This window comes from Eumetopias jubatus, unplaced genomic scaffold (assembly GCF_037043125.1).
Source record: "Eumetopias jubatus isolate StellerSeaLion01/CBP00866 unplaced genomic scaffold, mEumJub1_p1.0 scaffold_7, whole genome shotgun sequence".
Taxonomy (NCBI): Eukaryota; Metazoa; Chordata; class Mammalia; order Carnivora; family Otariidae; genus Eumetopias; species Eumetopias jubatus.
In genome coordinates this window covers 90,891,407-90,911,111 of record NW_028274813.1, presented here as the reverse complement: position 1 = coordinate 90,911,111, position 19,705 = coordinate 90,891,407, and the positions used below count along the sequence as shown (strand labels likewise).

The window sequence follows — 19,705 nt, the reverse complement described above, 5'->3', positions numbered from 1 at the left end:
TGGCTTTCTTTTGACATCCACATCCTTTGCATAATAGCTGTTTCTCCATCCCTTCACTTTGAATCTGCAGATACCTTAAGTCTAAAATGTGTCTCTTGTAGGCAGCATATAGGTGGGTCTTATTTTTTTTTTATCCATTCTGTCACCCTATGTATTTTGATTGGAGCATTTAGTCCATTTAAATTTAGAGTAACTATTGATAGATATGCATTTGTTGCCATTTCATTACTTGTTTTGTGGTTGTCTTTGAAGATTTTCTCTGATCCTTTCTTGTCTTTCTCTCATGTTTTGGTGATTTTTTTAGTGATATATTTGGATTTTTTTCCCTTTGTTTTTGGTATATTTATTAGTTGTTTTGGCATATTGTTACCATTAGGTTTGCATACAACCTCTTCTGCATATATCAGTCCATATTAAATTGATGGTTGTTAAAATTTGAACCTATTCCTTCCCTCTGCCCACATTTTAGGTATATTGTATATTTTATATCCTTGACTATTTTTTATAGAAATATTCATTTTTATTACTTTTGTGTTCCCTGTTTTGTGTTATACTGTCACTTTTGATCTCTCCTTTCCACTCAAAGAGTCCCCTTTAGTATTTCTTGCGGGGCTGATTTAGTGGTCACAAACTCCTTTAGTTTTGGTTTGTCTGGGAAACTCTTTATCTCTCCTTATACTCTGAATGATAGTCTTGTTGAATAGGGTATTCCTGGCTGCAGATTGTTCCCCTTCAGCACTTTGAATATATCATGCCACTCTCTTCTTCTGGCTTAAAAAGTTTCTGTTGTAAAATTTCCTGCTAACGCTATGGGTTTTCCCTTGTAAGTTACTGACTTCTTTAGGCTTGCTGCTTTTAAGATTTTTTTTTCTTTATCACTATATTTTGCAAAATTAATTATAATATGTCTGGTGTGGGTCTGCTTTTATTGATTTTGATAGGAGTCTTAGTGTCTCCTGGATCTGGACATTTGTTTCCTTCCCCAGAGTAGGGAAGTTTTCAACTGTTATTTCTTCAAATAAATTTTCTGCCCCTTTTTTCTCTTTTTTTGGGACTCCTATAATACGAATATTATTGCATTTGATGGAGTCATTGAGTTCCCAAGTCTTTTCTAGTTTTGCATAACTTTTTTCTCTCTTTTGTTAAGCTTGATTACTTTCCATTACTCTGTCTTTTCTCTCATTAATTCATTCTTCTGCTTCTGACATCCTGTTATTCATTCCATCAAGTGTCTTTCTCATTTCATTTACTAAGCCCTTTATCTCCACTATGTTATTCCTTATCTCTGTGTTAAGGCTTTCACTCATATCTTCCACTCTTCTCAATTCCAGTGAGTATCCTTATGATCATTATTTTAAATGCTTCATCAGGTGTCTTACTTATATCTGTTTTGCTTAGATCTCTGGTTATGGCCTTGTCCTGTTCTTTCATTTGGGATAAATTTCTCTGTCTTCTCATTTTGTCTACCTCTCTGTGTTAAGAGAGTCAGCTATGTCTTCTGCTCTTGAAAGTAGTGACTTTATGAAGGGGAGACCCTAGAGTGCCCTACAGTGCAGTGTCCCCTGTTCACCAGAACCTGGCACTTAAGGAGAGTATCCTATGTGTTTTGCTTATAACCTGCTGTTGTGTTTGAGTCACGTTTCCTTTCTGTGCAGTCATTTGTACTGACTCTGCCTGTTGTGGGCTGTACTTCCTCTCTGTGGTGTAGGTGGGACTCAGGCAGGCCAGTTCTGAGGGGACTTGCCTGCAGGGGAACTTGGAAGTGGGGCAACAGTGTTAGCAAGATTTGCATTGGGCCACTAGGCCTATGCTGGATCCCCCAACGTGCTGCTTTACCTGAGAACTGTGTGCCAGGGCTGCTGGAAGCATAAGGCTGGGCCCAGCATGTGATAGTGGCTAGGGGCATGCAGCTAGGCATGGTGTGGTGGCTGGGTGTGGCACACAGCAGCAGCTGTGCTGCTGGACAAGGCACACACGCAGCTTTAACAAAATTTGCCCTGAGCCCTGGGCCCTGGGCCAAGGCTATAAGTGTCTTTATCGCCTTGCCTCCCACAGGTGGTTTTGTATTTATGCTGGGAAGTGAGGAAGGAAAAGGCGCCTGCCAGCTCCCTCATTTTTGGAGAAGTCCACCAACACATCTGAAGTCAGTATGAACAGATTTGTTTCCCATTTGCCCCCAGCCTTGTGTAAACTGTCATTTTTATGTTGCCTCTTTGTACAGGCTGCTGTCCCTTTAAGGGTGATGACTCAGCTATCACTTGACCTCCTGGCTTACCCAGTGCTGAGGCAGGTGACTTTTAAAGCACTGGTTATACAAACAGGAGGAATTCAGCCCTTTCAGTTTTTAAAGCCAAATGTTATGGAGATTAGTTTTCCCTGTGTGAACTGCCTGTTGTGAGAGCCCATTTCTCTGCCCTCTTCAGGCAAGCAGCTCCCTCCCTCCTGAGGGCAGTCTCTCTCCACCTTTCTGACCTTCCTAATGTTTCAGAGGCAATTTCGTCTCTAAATTTATTTGCAGAGTTCGTTCTGCCAGTCTTCAGATTGAGCTCTGGTTTACTAACTTGGATATGGATGGTATCTAATTGTAAATGTGGATGGGGTGAGCTCAGGAACTCCCTACTATGTCATTTTCCCAAGCTCATCCTATCAGGACTTTACTATAATATTGACATTATTATTGTCTATACATTCTTTCTTCTTACAACATATTTACTATGTCTTAGTTTAGCCATCATGTCACAATTTTACTAGTTCTGGCTGTGCTTGTCTCATCCTAGTAAGTGCTTTAATTTCATACTGAGTTACTGGATAATGATAGAGTTGGAGCAGATATAGGACAAGAGAAAGTAATAATCATTGATTGCCTCTACATGCCAGCTTTAATGCAGGCACCTTCAATTAACTCATCAAATGTTTGCATGCTTTCTGTGTGCCAGGCACTGTGCTAAGTGCTTGAATTAACAAAGCCAAACTAAACATGATTCTTGTCCTTATTTTACTACATATGCATATTTTACATACATTTGGCAGATGAGGAAACTAAGACTGATTAACTAGCCCAGGGTAAGGCAACTAATGAATGACAAAGCCAGTATTCAAATTCAGCTCTGCATGGTACCAAACCCATGCTCATTCTCACTGCAGCAACTGATCTGCCTTTTAAGAATAAAAAAAATTACTGACATTATGTGTACAAATTCCAATTTTAAATTGTAATATTTATGTTTTTAATCTCATACATGTTTTATTTTTTAAGCCTGACAGAGAAAATCAAGATTCCTTGTTTGACAGAATTTCAGAAAGTTATGCGATACTTTTCATGAGCATCCCTACAAGTCGAAAAGATGCATTCCTTCAGGTAAACATAGAAATTAACTGGTTACACTAAGCATTTTTAGAACAAATGAAATTTTATTTTTTTTGAACAAATGAAATTTTAAAAAATAGTTATTTTATTTAAATAAATTAGAACCTAATAGGTTTACTTAAACCTATTAGAACATATTTTGTTACTTTGAAAGCAAATTTCCTGAAGTAAAGTAAGTAATAGTCATGTTTTAAAAGTTATGTTATGTTTCCCCCTCATTATATTGTATTCCCTTGTCTAAAAGTCTTACAGAATCTCCTTAGTGTGCTATAGGTATTTTGTTTGCATATTGATAATTTAAAAACTACTATCTTATTCTGTGTATATTCTTGGTTTTTTGTTTACCTATAAAATTATCATTTTTCTTTTACTTTATAATGTATCTTTTGATCTGTTTAAGAGGACTTGAGAAGTTTGTGTTTTACATAAGGACTAAGTACCTGTTACAGTAAATGACAATGGATATATTTATAATCAAATGTTTGTTTTATGTTTTTGTTAGTATAATAACCAGTGAATAGGATTGATTAAAAGAATTTGTGTTCTTAAGTAACGAGAAATGAAAATGTGTAGGAATATGCCAGCAAATCAGACAATCTGGAAGAAATGGATGCATTTCTAGAGAAGTATAAACTACCAAAACTGAACCAGGAAGAAATAGAAAACCTGAACAGACCCATAACCAGTAAGGAAATGGAGGCAATAATCAAAAATCTCCCAGCAAAGAACCCAGGGCCAGATGGCTTCCCAGGGGAATTCTACCAAACATTTAAAGAAGAATTAATACCTATTCTTCTGAAACTGTTCAAAAAAATAGAAATGGAAGGAAAACTTCCAGACTGATTTTCTGAGGCCAGCATTACCTTGACCAAAACCAGACAAAGACCCCACCAAAAAGGAGAATTACAGACCAATATCCCTGATGAACATGGATGCAAAAATTCTCACCAAAAGACTAGCCAATAGGATGCAACAGTACATTAAAAGGATTATTCACCATGACCAAGTGGGATTTATTCCTGGGCTGCAAGGTTGGTTCAACATCTACAAATCAATCAATGTGATACAATACATTAATAAAAGAAAGAACAAGAGTCCTATGATTCTCTCAATAGATGCAGAAAAAGCATTTGACAAAGTACAGCATCCTTTCTTGATTAAAACTCTTCACAGTGTAGGGACAGAGGTACATACCTCAATATCATAAAAGCTGTCTATGAAAAACCCACAGCGAATATCATTTTCAGTGGAGAAAAACTGAGAGCTTTCCCCCTAAGGTCAGAACATAGCAGGGATGTCCACTATCACCACTGCTGTTCAACATAGTACTAGAAGTCCTAGCCTCAGCAATCAGACAACAACAACAACAACAACAAAATAAAAGGCATTGAACTGGCAAAGAAGAAAGCTGAAGTCTCACTCTTTGCAGATGATCTGATACTTTTTGTGGAAAACCCAAAAGACTCCACCCCAAAACTGCTAGAACTTATACAGGAATTCAGTAAATTGGCAGGATATAAAGTCAGTGCACAGAAATCAGTTGAATTTCTATACACCAAGAACAAGACAGAAGAAAGAGAAGTCAAGGAGTCAATCCCATTTACAATTGCACCCAAAACTGTAAGATACCTAGGAATAAATCTAACCAAAGAGGCAAAGGATCTGTACTCAGAAAACTATAGAATACTCATGAAAGAAATTGAGGAAGACACAAAGAAATGGAAGAACGGTCCATGCTCATGGATTGGAAGAACAAATATTGTGAAAATGTCTATGCTGCCTAGAGCAATCTACACATTCAATGCAATCCCTATCAAAATATCATCTACTTTTTTCAAAGAAATGGAACATAATCCTAAAATTTGTATGGAACCAGAAAAGACCCCGAATAGCCAGAGGAATGTTGAAAAAGAAAAGCAAAGCCGGGGCGCCTGGGTGGCTCAGATGGTTGAGCATCTGTCTGCCTTCGGCTCAGGTTGTGATCTCGAGGTCCTGGGATTGAGTCCCACACTGGGCTCCTTCCTTAGCGGGGAGCCTGCTTCTCCCTCTGCCTGCCACTTCCCCTGCTTGTACTCTCCTTCTCTGTCTGGCATATAAATAAATAAAATCCTTTAAAAAAAAAAAGAAAGAAAGAAAAGAAAAGCCAGTGGCATCATAATTCCAGACTTCACCCCAAGCTCTATTACAAAGCTGTAATCATCAATACAGCAGGGTACTGGCACCAAAACAGACACATAACACCATACACAAAAATAGACTCACAATGGATGAAAGACCTAAATGTGAGACAGAAACCCATCAAAATCCTAGAGGAGAACACAGGCAGCAACCTCTTTGCCCTCAGCCACAGCAACTTCTTCCTAGAAACATTGCCAAAGGCAAGGGAAGCAAGGGCAAAAATGAACTATTGGGGCTTCATCAAGATAAAAAGCTTTTGCACAGTAAAGGAAACAGTCAACAAATCCAAAAGATTTGTTGACAGACAGACAGAATGGGAGAAGGTATTGGCAAATGACAGATAAAGGGCTAGTATCCAAAATCTATAAAGAACTTATGAAACTCAACACCCAAAGAACAAATGATCCAATCAAGAAATGGGCAGAAGACATGAACAGACATTTCTGCAAAGACATCTAAATGGCCAACAGACACATGAAAAAGTGCTGAACATCACTCAGCATCAGGGAAATCCAAATCAAAACCTCAATGAGATACCACCTGACACTAGTCAGAATGGCTAAAATTAACAAGTCAGGAAACAACATGTTGGCGAGGGTGTGGAGAAAGGGGAACCCTCCTACACTGTTGGTGGAAATGCAAGCTAGTGCAGCCATTCTGGAAAGCAGTATGGAAGTTCCTCAAAAAGTTGAAAATAGAGCTACCCTACAACACAGCAATTGCACTACGGGGTATTTGCCCCAAAGATACAAATGTAGTGATCTGAAGGGGCATCTGCACCTCAATGTTTATAGCAGCAATGTCCACAATAGCCAAACTATGGAAAGAGCCTAGATGTCCATCAACAGATGAATGGATAAAGAAGATTGATAAATACACACACACACACACACACACACACACACACACACACACACACTATTGGAATATTATGTAGCCATCAAAAAAACCAAAATCTTGCCTTTGCGATGACATGGATGGAACTAGAAGGTATTATGCTTAGTGAAATAAATCAATCAGAGAAAGACAATTTTCATATGATCTCACTTATATGAAGAATTTGAGAAACAAGGCAGAGGATCATAGGGGAAGGGAGGGAAAAATGAAACAAGATAAAACCAGAGAGGGAGAGAAACCATAAGAGACTCTTTTTTGTGTGTGTTAAGATTTTATTTGTTTATTTGGCAGACAGAGAGACAGGGAGAGCGGGAACACAAGCAGGAGGAGTGGGAGAGGGAGAAGCAGGCTTCCCGCAGAGCAGGGAGCCCGATGCGGGGCTCGATCCCAGGATGCTGGGATCATGACCTGAGCTGAAGGCAGACCCTTAACAACTGAGCCACCCAGGTACCCCACCATAAGAGACTCTTAATCTCAGGAAACAAACTGAGGATTGTTGGAGTGAAGAGGGGCGGGAGGAATGGTGTGGCTGGGTGATGGACACTGGGGAGGGTATGTGCTATGGTGAGCGCTGTGAATTGTGTAAGACTGTTGAATCACAGACCTGTACCCCGAAACAAATAATACATTACATTATTTAAAAAATAATAAAAATAAAAGAAAAATAAAATGTGTAGGAATTTCATTACATACTTTTAAATTTAAACATCCAGCACCTCAAAGCAGAAGTCTCATTCAGATGCCTTGTTGTGTTGACATCTGTAAATCAGATACACATTCATATTTTGGAGTTGATAACTGTTTTCATGGGTAAAACAAACTTAAAAACAGTAAAATATCCTTCACAACGAAAATATAAACAAACTTACATTGCCAGACAATATGTTCAGTTTTAACCTACCTTTCTTACTCAAAGCCATATATGTGCAGTGTCTATAAAAGGAAACCAGTAGTGGACTGATAATAAGGCGACTTGGTCTCATGTTCAGAATCTGCTACTAATTACCTGGTTGATCTTAGCAACACATTTAGTCTCTCAGTTCCATAGCTGGAAGAGGTTGATTAGAACTGTGATTCATAAATTGTCATTTTGTAGAATAGTGGTGTTCTGAAAGATGGACTAGGATTTTTCTCTGCCAATTTTGAAATATTTTTTCTTATTTCCATGTAAAAGTTAGTTAATGGTTAGGATTTTGGGCAAATTGTCTAGAAATGACAAAAATAGCTGTTTCTCCTATCCATAATCTTTTACTTAGTCTGTCCTTTTGTGGTGAGTGAGCCTAGCCTACCTGTATGGTTTGATGAAATTAAGCATGCTTTAACATAATGCTCTTGAGAAAAGGATAACAGGCCTTTTTAAAGTGCACAAAGGAAGTACTGGCACCATTGCATATCCCCCATTCTCCAATTTATAGCCCTACACTTTTGGTCCAAATGTTCTCCCCTGGGTTGGATATGCCTTTCGATAGATGTTATATTTATAACCTTTCTCAAATCACGACTTGATTTTTTTCTGGGTCCCTATTTTCTGTGGCTTTTTCTGAGGAGAAATAAGAAGTTGTTTAATCAAGATTCAAAGCCTCTTTGAGAATAAGATGTACATCTTGGTGATTTGACCCCTTGGCCTGGGTTCAGTCTTCTTTTAATACTCCCAGTTTCTATGCTTGAGAATGAGGACACCTTGCTATACATCTATCTCCCCCAAAGCTGTTTAAGTAGAAATAAAGTCTTATCTCTTATTGACAAATTTCCATTATTTTTAACTCATTCAAACAAGTCAGGGTTTTGTTACTGCTTGCTCATCTGATTTACCTTACCTAACAAAGAGAAGTTTATTAATTTTTAAGAATTTTAAGGTCGTCATCATGTCCCACTATTCAGTACAAATTAGCTGAATCTAAACATATTTAGTGTGAATTTTACTTCACTTTCTTCCAGTGTCATACAATGATAGACCTTCAGAAATTTTCCCAACACAATTTGACACTTGATCCTTTTTTTTAATAATTTTTCTTGTTATGTTAATCACCATACATTACATCATTAGTTTTTGATGTAGTGTTCCATGATTCATTGTTTGTGCATAACACCCAGTGCTCCACGCAGAACGTGCCCTCCTCAATACCCATCACCAGGCTAACCCATCCCCCCACCCCCCTTCCCTCTAGAACCCTCAGTTTGTTTTTCAGAGTCCGTCGTCTCTAATGGTCCGTCTCCCCCTCCGACTTACTCCCCTTCATTCTTCCCCTCCTGCTATCTTCTTTTTTTTTCTTAACATATGTTGCATTATTTGTTTCAGAAGTACAGATCCGTGATTCATCAGTCTTGTACAATTCACAGCGCTCACCATAGCACATACCCTCCCCAATGTCTATCACCCAGCCACCCATCCCTCCCACCCCCCACCACTCTAGCAACACTCAGTTTGTTTCCGGAGATTAAGAATTCCTCATATCAGTGAGGTCATATGATACATGTCTTTCTCTGATTGACTTATTTCACTCAGCATAACACCCTCCAGTTCTATCCACGTCGTTGCAAATGGCAAGATCTCACTCCTTTTGAAGGCTGCATAAGATTCCATTGTGTATATATACCACCTCTGCTTTATCCATTCATCTGTCGATGGACATCTTGGCTCTTTCCACAGTTTGGCTATTGTGGACAGTGCTGCTTTAAACATCGGGGTGCACGTACCCCTTCGGATCCCTACATTTGTATCTTTGGGGTAAATACCCAGTAGTGCAATTGCTGGATCGTATGGTAGCTCTATTTTCAACTGTTTGAGGAACCTCCATACTGTTTTCCAGAGTGGTTGCACCAGCTTGCATTCCCACCAACAGTGTAGGAGGGTTCCCCTTTCTCCACATCCCCGCCAACATCTGTCATTTCCTGACTTGTTAATTCTAGCCATTCTGACTGGTGTGAGGTGGTATCTCATTGAGGTTTTGATTTGGATTTCCCTGATGCCGAGCGATGTTGAGCACTTTTTCATGTGCCTGTCAGCCGTTTGGATGTCTTCTTTGGAAAAATGTCTGTTCATGTCTTCTGCCCATTTCTTGATTGGATTATTTGTTCTTTGGATGTTGAGTTTGATAAGTTCTTTATAGATTTTGGATACTAGCCCTTTATCTGATATGTCATTTGCAAATATTTTCTCCTATTCTGTCGGTTGTCTTTTGGTTTTGTTGACTGTTTCTTTTGCTGTGCAAAAGCTTTTTATCTTGATGAAATCCCAATAGTTCATTTTTGCCCTGGCTTCCCTTGCCTTTGGCAATGTTTCTAGGAAGAAGTTGCTGTGGCTGAGGGCAAAGAGGTTGCTGCCTGTGTTCTCCTTTAGGATTTTGATGGACTCCTGTCTCACGTTTAGGTCTTTCAACCATTTGGAGTCTATTTTTGTGTGTGGTGTAAGGAAATGGTCCAGTTTCATTCTTCTGCATGTGGCTGTCCAATTTTCCCAACACCATTTGTTGAAGAGACTGTCTTTTTTCCATTGGACATTCTTTCCTGCTTTGTCAAAGATGAGTTGACCATAGAGTTGAGGGTCCATTTCTGGGCTCTCGATTCTGTTCCATTGATCTATGTGTCTATTTTTGTGCCAGTACCCTACTGTCTTGTTGATGACAGCTTTGTAATAGAGCTGGAAGTCCGGAATTGTGATGCCGCCAGCTTTGCTTTTCTTTTTCAATATTCTTCTGGGTATTCGGGGTCTCTTCTGGTTCCATACAAATTTTAGGATTATTTGTGCCATTTCTTTGTAAAAGGTGGATGGTATTTTGATGGGGATTGCATTGAATGTGTAGATTGATCTAGGTAACATTGACATCTTCACAATGTTTGTTCTTCCAATCCATGAGCATGGAACATTTTTCCATTTCTTTGTGTCTTCAGTTTTTTTCATGAGTATTTTATAGTTTTCTGAGTACAGATCCTTTGCCTCTTTGGTTAAATTTATTCCTAGGTATCTTATGGTTTTGGGTGCAATTGTGAATGGAATCGACTCCTTGATTTGTCTCTCTTCTGTCTTGTTGTTGGTGTATAGGAATGCCACTGATTTCTGTGCATTGATTTTATAGCCTGCCACTTGACTGAATTCCTGTATGAGTTCTAGCAGTTTTGGGGTGGAGTCTTTTGGGTTTTCCACATAAAGTATCATATCATCTGCAAAGAGTGAGAGTTTGACTTCCTCTTTGCCGATTTGGATGCCTTTGATTTCTTTTTGTTGTCTGATTGCTGTGGCTAGGACTTCTAATACTATGTTGAATAGCAGTGGTGAGAGTGGACATCCCTGCCGCTTTCCTGACCTTAGGGGAAAAGCTCTCAGCTTTTCCCCATTGAGAATGATATTCGCTGTAGGTTTTTCATAGATGGCTTTTATGGTATTGAGGTATGTACCCTCTATCCCTATACTCTGAAGAGTTTTGATCAAGAAAGGATGCTGTACTTTGTCAAATGCTTTTTCTGCATCTATTGAGAGGATCATATGACTCTTGTTCTTTCTTTTGTTAATGTATTGTATCACGTGGATTGATTTGCGGATGTTGAACCAGCCTTGCAGCCCAGGGATAAATCCCACTTGGTCATGGTGAATAATCCTTAATCATGAAGATGAGATATTCACAGAAAACTTTTAGAATTTCCCCTTATTCACCTTGTCAACCTTTTAATCTTAATAGTATGATTTTTTTATACCAAAATACATGATTGTTCCTGGTAGTAAAAATGTTCATGATTCATTTCAGTAAGACTAAATACACAAATATGTTAAAGCATTCCCCCCACCACCACCACCAAAAAAAATCATGGAGTACTTCAAAGAATATTATCACTTACCAGCAAATATTATCACTTACCACCTGGAGTAGATGACTGTATTAGTTTTTACTGTTGCTATAACAAATTATCACAAATTAGTGACCTTTAAGACAATAAAAATTCATTGTTTTAGAGTTATAGAAGCCAGAAGTCCAAAAATGTGTCTTCCAGGGCTAAAATTGAGGTATCAACAGGGACAATTTCTTTAAGAGGCCCTAAAGGAGAATCCATTTCTTGCCTCTTCTAGCTTCTGGTGGCTGCCAGCATTTCTTGGATTCTGGTCATATTATTCTAATTTCTTTTTTCTGCCATCCCATTGCCTTCTTCTCTGATGTAGTAAAAATTTCCATAGCCTTCCTCTTATAAAGACATTTGTGATTGCAATTAAGACACACTGGATAATCCAATATAATCTCCCCATTTTAAGATCTTTAACTTAATGAAATCTGCAAAGCCCTTTTGCTGTAGAAATGAACATTTACACACTCCAAGGATTAGGACAGTGACCTCTAAGAGACACTTAGATTACAAAATTTTATGTTTAATATTAAGGGCTAAATGTGATTTTAGATATTTATTTGGTTGCTGAGTATAATAAATAAAATTTTTTTTTAAAAAAATTTAAAGAAAAATGTAACCTTTATGTTTAGTTACTTCCTAAGAGGAATTTAGTAGTTTAGGGATTTTAAGCCTAATAGAATAACAGTAGAACCATATAATTGTTGATATCTGATCATGGTTTTCGTATGCAAACAATACAATAGTAACTGCAATATGTTAACTCACTAAACAGACTTCAGTTATTTAAAAATATGCTTGCTACTCTTACCACACGCCCACGCGCATGCGCGCACACACACACACACACACACACACACACACACACACAGAATGATAATTATGTGAGGTGATAGAGGTTTTAGTTAATGCTATAGTGGTAATCGTATTGCAATATGTAAGTGTATCAAATCAACATGTTGTATACCTTAAACTTATAGTGTTATATGTCAATTATATTTTAATTAAAAAATACATAAATATACTTTTTCTTATAATGATCTGTATATGTCACTTTCTAAAAGAGGATAACAATACCAAGGTTAAATGAAATAAATAATCATCAAACCTTATCTTAAAATATAATCATCAAGGGGCGGAGCAAGATGGCGGAGGAGTAGGAGACCTAGATTTCGTCTGGTCTCAGGAATTCAGCTGAATAGGGATCAAACCATTCTGAACACCTACGAACTCAACAGGAGATCAAAGAGGAGAGTAGCAACAACTATCTGAACAGAGAAGCGACCACTTACTGGAAGACAAAATGACAAGACGAAAAAAATCACCTCAGCAAAAAGAACAAGAGGTAGTACCGTCAGCCAGGGACCTACTCAATACGGACATTAGTACGATGTTGGACCTAGAGTTCAGAATCATGACTTTAAAGATACTAGCTGAGCTTGAAAAAAGCGTGGAAGTTATTAGAGAAACCCTTTCTGGAGAAATAAAAGAACTAAAATCTAACCAAGTCGAAATCAAAAAGGCTATTGATGAGGTGCAATCAAAAATGGGGGCACTAACTGCTAGGATAAATGAGGCAGAAGAGAGAATCAGTGATATAGAAGACCAAATGATGGAAAGTAAAGAGGCTGAGAAAAAGAGGGAGAAACAACTACAGGATCATGAGGGCAAAATTCGAGAGATAAGTGATTCGATAAGACGAAACAACATTAGAATAATTGGGATCCCAGAAGAAGAACAAAGAGAGAGGGGGGCAGAAGGTATATTGGAGCAAATAATAGCAGAGAACTTCCCTAATGTGAGGAAGGAAACAGGCATCAAAATCCAGGAGGCACAGAGAACCCCTCTCAAAATCAATAAAAATAGGTCAACACCCCGACATCTAATAGTAAAACTTACGAGTCTCAGAGACAAAGAGAAAATCCTGAAAGCAGCTCGGGAGAAGAGATATGTAACCTACAATGGTAAAAATATTAGATTGGCAACAGACCTATCTACAGAGACCTGGCAGGCCAGAAAGGACTGGCAAGATATCTTCAGAGCACTAAACAAGAAAAATATGCAGCCAAGAATACTATATCCAGCTAGGCTGTCATTGAAAATAGAAGGAGAGATAAAAAGCTTCCAGAACAAACAAAAACTAAAGGAATTTGCAAACATGAAACCAGCCCTCCAAGAAATATTGAAAGGGGTCCTCTAAGCAAAGAGAGAGCCTAAAAGCAGCAAAGATCAGAAAGGAACACAGACAACATACAGTAACAGTCACCTTACAGGCAATACAATGGCACTAAATTCATACCTTTCAATAGTTACCCTGAATGTAAATGGGCTCAATGCCCCAATCAAAAGACACAGGCTATCAGATTGGATTAAAAAACAAGACCCATCCATATGCTGTTTGCAGGAGACTCATTTTAGACCCAAAGACACCCCCAGATTGAAAGTGAGGGGGTGGAAAACCATTTACCATGCTAATGGACACCAAAAGAAAGCTGGAGTGGCAATCCTTATATCAGACAAACTAGATTTTAAAACAAAGACTGTAATAAGAGATGAGGAAGGACACTATATCCTACTTAAAGGGTCTATCCAACAAGAAGATCTAACAATTGTAAATATCTATGCCCCGAACATGGGAGCAGCCAATTATATAAGGCAATTAATAACAAAAGCAAAGAAACACATTGACAACAATACAATAATAGTGGGGGACTTTAACACCCCCCTGACTGAAATGGACACATCATCTAAGCAAAAGATCAACAAGGAAATAAAGACTTTACATGACACACTGGACCAAATTGACTTCACAGACATATTCAGAACATTCCATCCCAAAGCAACGGAATACACATTCTTCTCTAGTGCCCATGGAACATTCTCCAGAATTGATCACATCCTAGGTCACAAATCAGGTCTCAACCGGTACCAAAAGATTGGGATCATTCCCTGCATATTTTCAGACCACAATGCCTTGAAACTAGAACTCAATCACAAGAGGAAAGTCGGAAGGAACTCAAATACATGGAGACTACAGAGCATCCTACTAAAGAATGAATGGGTCAACCAGGAAATTAAAGAAGAATTAAAAAAATTCATGGAAACCAATGAAAATGAAAACACAACTGTCCAAAATCTTTGGGATACAGCAAAGGCAGTCCTGAGAGGAAAGTATATAGCAATGCAAGCCTTTCTCAAGAAACAAGAAAGGTCTCAAATACACAATCTAACCCTACACCTAAAGGAGCTGGAGAAAGAACAGCAAATAAAGCCTAAACCCAGCAGGAGAAGAGAAATAATAAAGATCAGAGCAGAAATCAATGAAATAGAAACCAAAAGAACAGTAGAACAGATCAACAAAACTAGGAGCTGGTTCTTTGAAAGAATTAATGAGATTGATAAACCCCTGGCCAGACTGATCAAAAAGAAAAGAGAAATGACCCAAATCAACAAAATCATGAATGAAAGAGGAGAGATTACAACCAACACCAAAGAAATACAAACAATTATAAGAACATATTATGAGCAACTCTATGCCAGCAAATTAGATAACCTGGAAGAAATGGGTGCATTCCTAGAGATGTATCAACTACCAAAACTGAACCAGGAAGAAATACAAAACCTGAACAGACCTATAACCACTAAGGAACTTGAAGCAGTCATCAAAAATCTCCCAAGAAACAAAAGTCCAGGGCCAGATGGCTTCCCAGGGGAATTCTATCAGACATTTAAAGAAGAACTAATACCTATTCTCCTGAAACTGTTCCAAAAAATAGAAATGGAAGGAAAACTTCCAAATTCATTTTAGGAGGCCACCATTACCTTGATCCCAAAACCAGACAAAGATCCCATCAAAAAGGAGAATTACAGACCAATATCCCTGATGAACATGGATGCAAAAATTCTCACCAAAATACTAGCCAATAGGATCCAACAGTACATTAAAAGGATTATTCACCACGACCAAGTGGGATTTATCCCTGGGCTGCAAGGTTGGTTCAACATCCGCAAATCAATCAATGTGATACAATACATTAACAAAAGAAAGAACAAGAATCATATGATCCTCTCAATAGATGCAGAAAAAGCATTTGACAAAGTACAGCATCCTTTCTTGATCAAAACTCTTCAGAGTATAGGGATAGAGGGTACATACCTCAATACCATAAAAGCCATCTATGAAAAACCTACAGCGAATATCATTCTCAATGGGGAAAAGCTGAGAGCTTTTCCCCTAAGGTCAGGAACACGGCAGGGATGTCCACTCTCACCACTGCTATTCAACATAGTATTAGAAGTCCTAGCCACAGCAATCAGACAACAAAAAGAAATCAAAGGCATCCAAATCGGCAAAGAGGAAGTCAAACTCTCACTCTTTGCAGATGATATGATCCTGTATGTGGAAAACCCAAAAGACTCCACCCCAAAACGGCTAGAACTCATACAGGAATTCAGTCAAGTGGCAGGCTATAAAATCAATGCACAGAAATCAGTGGCATTCCTATACACCAACAACAAGACAGAAGAGAGACAAATCAAGGAGTCGATCCCATTCACAATTGCACCCAAAACCATAAGATACCTAGGAATAAATTTAACCAAAGAGACAAAGGATCTGTACTCAGAAAACTATAAAATACTCATGAAAGAAATTGAAGAAGACACAAAGAAATGGAAAAACATTCCATGCTCATGGATTGGGAGAACCAACATTGTGAAGATGTCAATGCTACCTAGAGCAATCTACACATTCAATGCAATCCCCATCAAAATACCATCCATTTTTTTCAAAGAAATGGAACAAATAATCCTAAAATTTGTATGGAACCAGAAGAGACCCCGAATAGCCAGAGGAATCTTGAAAAAGAAAAGCAAAGCTGGCGGCATCACAATTCCGGACTTCCAGCTCTATTACAAAGCTGTCATCATCAAGACAGTATGGTACTGGCACAAAAACAGACACATAGATCAATGGAACCGAATCGAGAGCCCAGAAATGGACCCTCAACTCTATGGTCAACTTATCTTTGACAAAGCAGGAAAGAATGTCCAGTGGAAAAAAGACAGTCTCTTCAACAAATGGTGTTGGGAAAATTGGACAGCCATATGCAGAAGAATGAAACTGGACCATTTCCTTACACCACACACAAAAATAGACTCCAAATTGTTGAAAGACCTAAACGTGAGACAGGAGTCCATCCAAATCCTAAAGGAGAACACAGGTAGCAACCTCTTCGACCTCAGCCGCAGCAACTTCTTCCTAGAAACATCACCAGAGGCACAGGAAGCCAGGGCAAAAATGAACTATTGGGATTTCATCAAGATCAAAAGCTTTTGCACAGCAAAAGAAACAGTCCACAAAACCAAAAGACAACCGACAGAATGGAAGAAAATATTTGCAAATGACATATCAGATAAAGGGCTAGTATCCAAAATCTATAAAGAACTTATCAAACTCAACATCCAAAGAACAAATAATCCAATCAAGAAATGGGCAGAAGACCTGAACAGACATTTTTCCAAAGAAGACATCCAAACGGCCAACAGGCACATGAGAAAGTGCTCAACATCGCTCGGCTTCAGGGAAATCCAAATTAAAACCTCAATGAGATACCACCTCACACCCGTCAGAATGGCTAAAATTAACAAGTCAGGGAACGACAGATGTTGGCGGGGATGTGGAGAAAGGGGAACCCTCCTACACTGTTTGTGGGAATGCAAACTGGTGCAACCCCTCTGGAAAACAGTATGGAGGTTCCTCAAACAGTTGAAATTAGAGCTACCATTCGATCCAGCAATTGCACTACTGGGTATTTACCCCAAAGATACAAATGTAGGGACCCGAAGGGGTACGTGCACCCCAATGTTTATAGCAGCAATGTCCACAATAGCCAAACTGTGGAAAGAGCCAAGATGTCCATCGACAGATGAATGGATAAAGCAGAGGTGGTATATATACACAATGGAATATTATGCAGCCATCAAAAGGAATGAGATCTTGCCATTTGCAACGACATGGATGGAACTGGAGGGTGTTATGCTGAGTGAAATAAGTCAATCAGTGAAAGACATGTATCATATGACCTCACTGATATGAGGAATTCTTAATCTCAGGAACAAACTGAGGGTTGCTGGAGTGGTCGGGGGTGGGAGGGATGGGGTGGCTGGGTGATAGACATTGGGGAAGATATGTGCTACGGTGAGCGCTGTGAATTGTGTAAGACTGTTGAATCACAGATCTGAAACAAATAACGCAACATATTTTAAGAAAAAAGAAAAAGAAGAAGATAGCAGGAGAGGAAGAATGAAGGGGAGTAAGTCAGAGGGGGAGACGAACCAGGAGAGATGATGGACTCTGAAAAACAAACTGAGGTTTCTAGAGGGGAGGAGGGTAGGGGGATGGGTTAGCCTGGTGATGGGTATTAAAGAGGGCACATTCTGCATGGAGCACTGGGTGTTATGAACAAACAATGAATCATGGAACACTACACCAAAACAAATTATGTAATATATGGTGATTAACATAACAATAAAAATTTAAAAAATATATATATAATCATCAAACCTAATCTTGTTAACTTCATCCTTTATCCAAATTAAATTTTCTAAGTGAAATAATCATCAAAACTTAAAATAGACTCATCAAACTTTATCTTAATTGTTAACTTCATCTTTTTATCCATATTAAATTTTCTAAAATGTGAACAAATAGCCAAATTGGCTTTATTTGCAACTCTTCTTTGTTCATGTCCCTCAATTAGGGGTACAAAGAAGTTATAAGTCGCCAAATGCAAGCTCTAAGAAAAAAGGGACATGTATATTTCACAGACTTAATAATAATTTCTTTGGTGGTTGACATATACTATATAAAATATAAAATTATTCTAATATGACTCTATTTTTGGTAGGTGTATCCTGATTGTTTGGCACAGGCCATCTATGCAACATTCCAGGAAGCATTTCCAGAATCGAGTAATCTTTTTAATGATGAATTTAAAGAGGATCTGGGGAATAATATTTTTCTTTGGTTGTCAGGTATGAGTATATCATTTACATATTGATCATTATTTTGATACCTAAAACTATTCGTATACAGTATCTTGTTTACTCCAGCTAAAAAAATTGGTAATTCTTTGCCTTACAAAACATGCCATATTGGGCGCCTGGGTGGCTCAGTTGGTTAAGCGACTGCCTTCGGCTCAGGTCATGATCCTGGAGTCCCGGGATCGAGTCCCGCATCGGGCTCCCTGTTCGGCGGGGAGTCGTCTTCTCCCTCTGACCCTCTTCCCTCTCGTGCTCTCTCTCTCTCATTCTCTCTTTCTCTCAAATAAATAAATAAAATCTTTAAAAAAAAGCATGCCATATTGATGCCTATGTTTTTAAAAAATAATTATTTTCTTCTGAAAGTTTTGCTATAACAAAATTAACCTTTAGAAGCCAAATAATTTTACAGACAATGGAATTATTATAGAAAAGTGAATTTCCATAAAAATAAAGTTATACTATATGTATTTATATTTGGAAGGTAAATAGTTTAAGTTTCTTTGGAATGCTACTTACATTTTTATGGCAAACAATATTGGTTAAATTCTAAAGCTAACTGAGTTCCTCGCAGAAATACAATCACTAATCAAGGAAAAGTTGTTTTTTGAATCATGGTATATGTGTAGGTTGGGAGTGATAGGACTGAAAGGCTGAAGGGAAGGAAAGTCCTATCCTAGAGCATTTAGCTAGAGATTTAGGTACTTGAGTTTAAAACTAACATAGTTTCATATTCCGGAGTGACCTTCCCAACACTTTTTTTTTTTTTAAGACTCCTTTACTCTTATGGACTACCAGAAGCTGTTTTCAAACAGTTCTTGTAAATCATTTGATACAAATTTTGACTGATTTTTTTAAACTGTTTTATACCAGTTCTTAGAAACCAAACCATTTCTAAAAGAACATGTTTCATATTTTCACAAGGGAGCCCTTGAGAGGTAAAGACTAGAAAATAGCCCTGAGAAACCAACCCCCACTCAGTCAACACACACAGTCAAGAGTCTCCTAATTATAGAGAAAAATCCAACTAATTCTAATATAAGAAATAAAAAGGGAATGGACACAGCATTCATGCCAAGATACTATACGAAAAAATGTGATGAAGAACAGGACAACTTTCCTACTGACCTATTCTAGACTGTATTGTGTCCCCCAAAATTCATATTTTGATGTTCTAACCCCCAGTACACCTCAGAATGTGACTACATTTCAATATAGGACTTTAAAGAGGTAATTAGGTTAAATGAGATCATTTGAATGAGCCCTAATCTAATAAGACTGGTGTCCTTAAACTAGGGAGACACCAGGGATGTATATTCACAGAGAAAAGGCCATGTGAGGACACAGCAAAACGTTAGCCATCTGTAAGCCAAGGAGAGAGGCCTTACG

General features: G+C 38.2%; 1 protein-coding gene across 1 annotated transcript in view; it reads left to right on the top strand.

The window, feature by feature from the left end:
• The window catches only part of FAM227B (family with sequence similarity 227 member B), a 220,773-nt gene that overhangs the window by 32,214 nt on the left and 168,854 nt on the right, over positions 1-19,705 (top strand). The window contains exons 8-9 of the mRNA XM_088024783.1: positions 3,257-3,358; positions 18,184-18,310. Of these exons, the coding sequence (XP_087880909.1) occupies positions 3,257-3,358; positions 18,184-18,310 (229 nt within the window). The remainder of the gene's footprint in view (positions 1-3,256; positions 3,359-18,183; positions 18,311-19,705) is intronic.